This window comes from Hakea prostrata, chromosome 5 (assembly GCF_041222555.1).
Source record: "Hakea prostrata isolate BN-2017 chromosome 5, UWA_Hpros_2, whole genome shotgun sequence".
Taxonomy (NCBI): Eukaryota; Viridiplantae; Streptophyta; class Magnoliopsida; order Proteales; family Proteaceae; genus Hakea; species Hakea prostrata.
Window position 1 is genome coordinate 50,857,518 of NC_142604.1, and position 3,505 is coordinate 50,861,022.

Below are 3,505 nucleotides of genomic sequence, written 5' to 3' on the forward strand. Positions count from 1 at the left end.
GACAAACATATGGGGCCATTCTAGATTGGGATAATCATCTTTTTGGTTAATCAGAATTCCTTGCCTCCTCTTTTCACATGACTACTTATTTTGATTTGTTTTCTAATGAAAGAGATGTGTTTACATGAATCTCCACTACCTCATTGTCCACTGAAGGTTCTAAGCATTCCAATTTAAGATTTAATATAAATTAAGAAGAAATTTCATCTTGACCATAATGGCATACATTGAAGCTACTGCATACATGTTCACATGCTATTTGTATTGTTTTTGGTTCTTTGGGTCTTTTAAGTTTAAAAAAATGATCTCTCTCTCTCTCTCTCTCCTCTTGTGATGGAATGATGTTTTTCTCTCTCTTACGTATATATGGAACTGTTTTATCACTCCTTAATGGTAAACTTTCAATGCAAACTAGCTACCCAGACAACCTTTTTCCTTGATATGCTCTCAATGCAACCTACTCAAGAAACCTTTTTCCATGATTTATTAAGTACTCCTGTAATTTAGGGCTTGCTGCAACCTTACAGCCTGGTTGTGACAAGGTTCTACCACGTACATGATTCACGTTTCTGAGCAGCCAAGCTGATCTACCTGGTTTGAACTTTGATCACAACTCCCAGCAATCTTGCATTGAATTTAAGAAATAAAAAATAATGGAGAGTTGAGTTGGACTTGACAGAATGACTGTTGCATGCATGCAAGCATCTGTCTCTTGTGGCACAAACTTTTTGGAAGGGAATGGGATCTCAATCTCAATGAGATCCATCTTTTGATACGCCAAACCTGCAGGCCACTGTATTGCCACGTAGTTTTAGGGGTAGGGCACCTGTGTGGGAGAGGATTTCATGGGTAAGGATAAATATAAGCATCCACCATTAATCATCAACAAGCTTCTCCAGAACCATACTTGCATCTCTCCTATCTCTCCTATTTAAAGGGAGAATACCTAGAAAAAGATCAGCCAGGACTAATAGCATTTCAGTATGTACAGATAGAAATCATTAGGGTTAAGTATTTTGAATAATGAGAAAGAATGAAAGCAATTGAGGGTTATGTTAGGACCTCATATGTGAATTAATTTGTTTGAATGTTGTATTAGTGACATATTGGTGACAGCCCAGATGAGATGGATCAAATGCACCAAAGCTTGCATGCTTGTGTTGTTAGATTATCATGAAGGAAGAGGTTAATTCAGACATGATTCATGACATTTCACACAAACACACACTGATTTGGGGAGAGAAATAAGATGATGGATTAAAGCTGTTCAGTACAAAGAACACTAAAACTACAGGAAAAATAGAATCATATAAGAAAATCTACCCCCTTATCAATACAAGAGATGGCATTGATTCCATTAGATAATTAGGGTTATCAACTCAACCCAGGCTCCTCTTGGATTCTGCATAGCATTTGATGAACAGCTGTGGCAATTTCATCCACTGAAGTGAGTTGGCATTCTTCTTCAACCTGTATCATTTTGATTTTTCCCCCAAATTTAGAAATTAAAGATCAATTAATCATTTAAGAAACCCAAAAACAGAAGCAGAAGAAAATTAACCTTGACACTGAAGGAGTAGAGGGCCATTTGATCCATGGCTGTAACATTGAGGTGGAGCACAGTGAGTCTGAGAGCTTGGAACCCAGCCACCATCTTCAAGAGCTGCTTGGGTCGTCTCCTTGAGAGAACTTTGAGACTGGCATGGCTTTCCACCATGGTTACTTCAATGTCTGCGATGGGTGACTTGTTTTCAGCGACAGATTCATTTGAAGAACCTGAGTGGTTACAGGGAGCTGAAATAGAATACTGAGGAAAGGTAAAGAAGTTTGCAAATGGGGAAGAGAAATCAGGATCTGATTGTTGCTTCATTCTCTTCTCAGCCTCTAAAGATTGCAGTAGTTGCTCCAGTTCCTTCACAAAATTAATGGCTCCCCCTATAATAGAAGCTTGATCTCCCTGTGCAGAGAGGAGACAGAAAATCAAAAACCCAAAAAGGAAAAGAAAGTTGTAAGGTAAAAATCAATCGAGGAGAGAAAAACAAACCCTTTGAACGTAAGATGCTGGCATCAAAGATCGAAGAACAGCGAGATACTCATTCATCTGTTTCCGGCGATTACGTTCAACAGTAATGTGGGTCATTCTTTGATTCTCAACTTCTTCTTTGTTCTTGCAACTTCTGGTGCGTCGTCTCTTACGTCGATTAGGGGTCGTCGGCGGAAGTTTCACTGGAGCTAACTCGCCGGCGAAAAACCCATCACCAGTGCAAGCCTCTGGAGATGAATTGGTCTCCAAGTCCTTCACATTTTGTACAATGGAAGATGCAGAAGACTCCCAATTTCCACTGAAACACTGGTCTATATTCTGATCAAGAATAACCTCATCAAGCCCAACTTTCCCTTCTTCTTCCGCTGCTACCCCAAAATCATAGCTCCAACCTCCTCCGAAGCTATACAACTCCCTGCAACCATAACTAAACAGTTCTTGAGGGAACACTACAGTTTCTAACGCCATCCTCTCTCTCTCTCTCTGGTGATTAGAGGTGTTTCTCATACACTGACATATATAGAGATACAAGTGGGTTCCCTTAAACAGAGTTCTTGTGTTTAGCTTCCACCCACATAAACACAATCACAAGTGCAGAACCCAGAAGTGGAGTTGTAAAGGCTTTTAAGGAGAACCCCATTCTGTAGCGAATTGGAAGTGTGATGTTATCGACCTTGATAGAATAGATCGAGAGAGATCGAAAGAACATGTTTTTCTGTATAAATTATGTGTTGTTGGCACAATAGAATTCTAAATGTGGTTTTGTTTGATTTGGTAATAATGACGGTGCGACGTAAGACCCAAGAGAAAAGATAGAGAGAGAAAGGTAACAAAAGGCAGACAAGCAGAGATTCTGGTAGAAAGGCGAGAGAGAAGGCGAGAGAGAGAGAGAAGAGAGAGAGAGTCTGTGTTCTGTCTTCTGTGTATGTATGAACGTACAACTACGTTGAGATGAGCAGAAGCTCTGTAAGGTATGCAGCTCTGCAGATGTACGGGACATGTGCAAGGGAATCCATGTGACCATACAAACAATGAAACAAAGCAAGTCTGCAATCATCTACGATAAAGACTAACTTCCTTTCCCAAGATGCTTGTCTTCTTTTGTGATTCAACCCAACATTAATGTTGAGAATTGCCCCTCCTGCTACAATGCTACTACTGTTCCTTTTACCTGATCTGCAAATCTTACTTCTTAGCTACACGTTACTGTTCCTTTCTCCTCATCTCAAAATCTTACTCTTATCCTTTTATATTGTTTCTCTCTCTCGTCCCATGGATTTAATAATTATTCAATTCCTTTTTCACCTTATTTATCTAAAAGCCTTTTTTAGTATCAATTCTCACTTTTATCATTGCAGGGTTGATTAGTTGATAATAATCGATACATATTAGTGAAAATGTCACCGGTTTGAGCCTCTTGTGATATTTGTAATAATCTTCATCTTCTAATATAAAGCTATC

The 3,505-nt window shown here is 39.2% G+C and overlaps 1 protein-coding gene across 1 annotated transcript; it reads right to left on the reverse strand.

Annotated features, from left to right (window-relative positions):
* Positions 1–269: 269 nt before the first annotated feature.
* Positions 270–3,505, reverse strand: LOC149016406 (transcription factor bHLH94-like). The gene is made up of 3 exons (XM_089155758.1): positions 2,045–3,505; positions 1,562–1,957; positions 270–1,470 (listed from the first exon to the last, which is right to left on the reverse strand). Exons 1-3 carry the CDS (start codon positions 2,549–2,551, stop codon positions 1,375–1,377), a joined length of 999 nt encoding a protein of 332 aa, XP_089011884.1. The 5' UTR covers positions 2,552–3,505; the 3' UTR covers positions 270–1,374.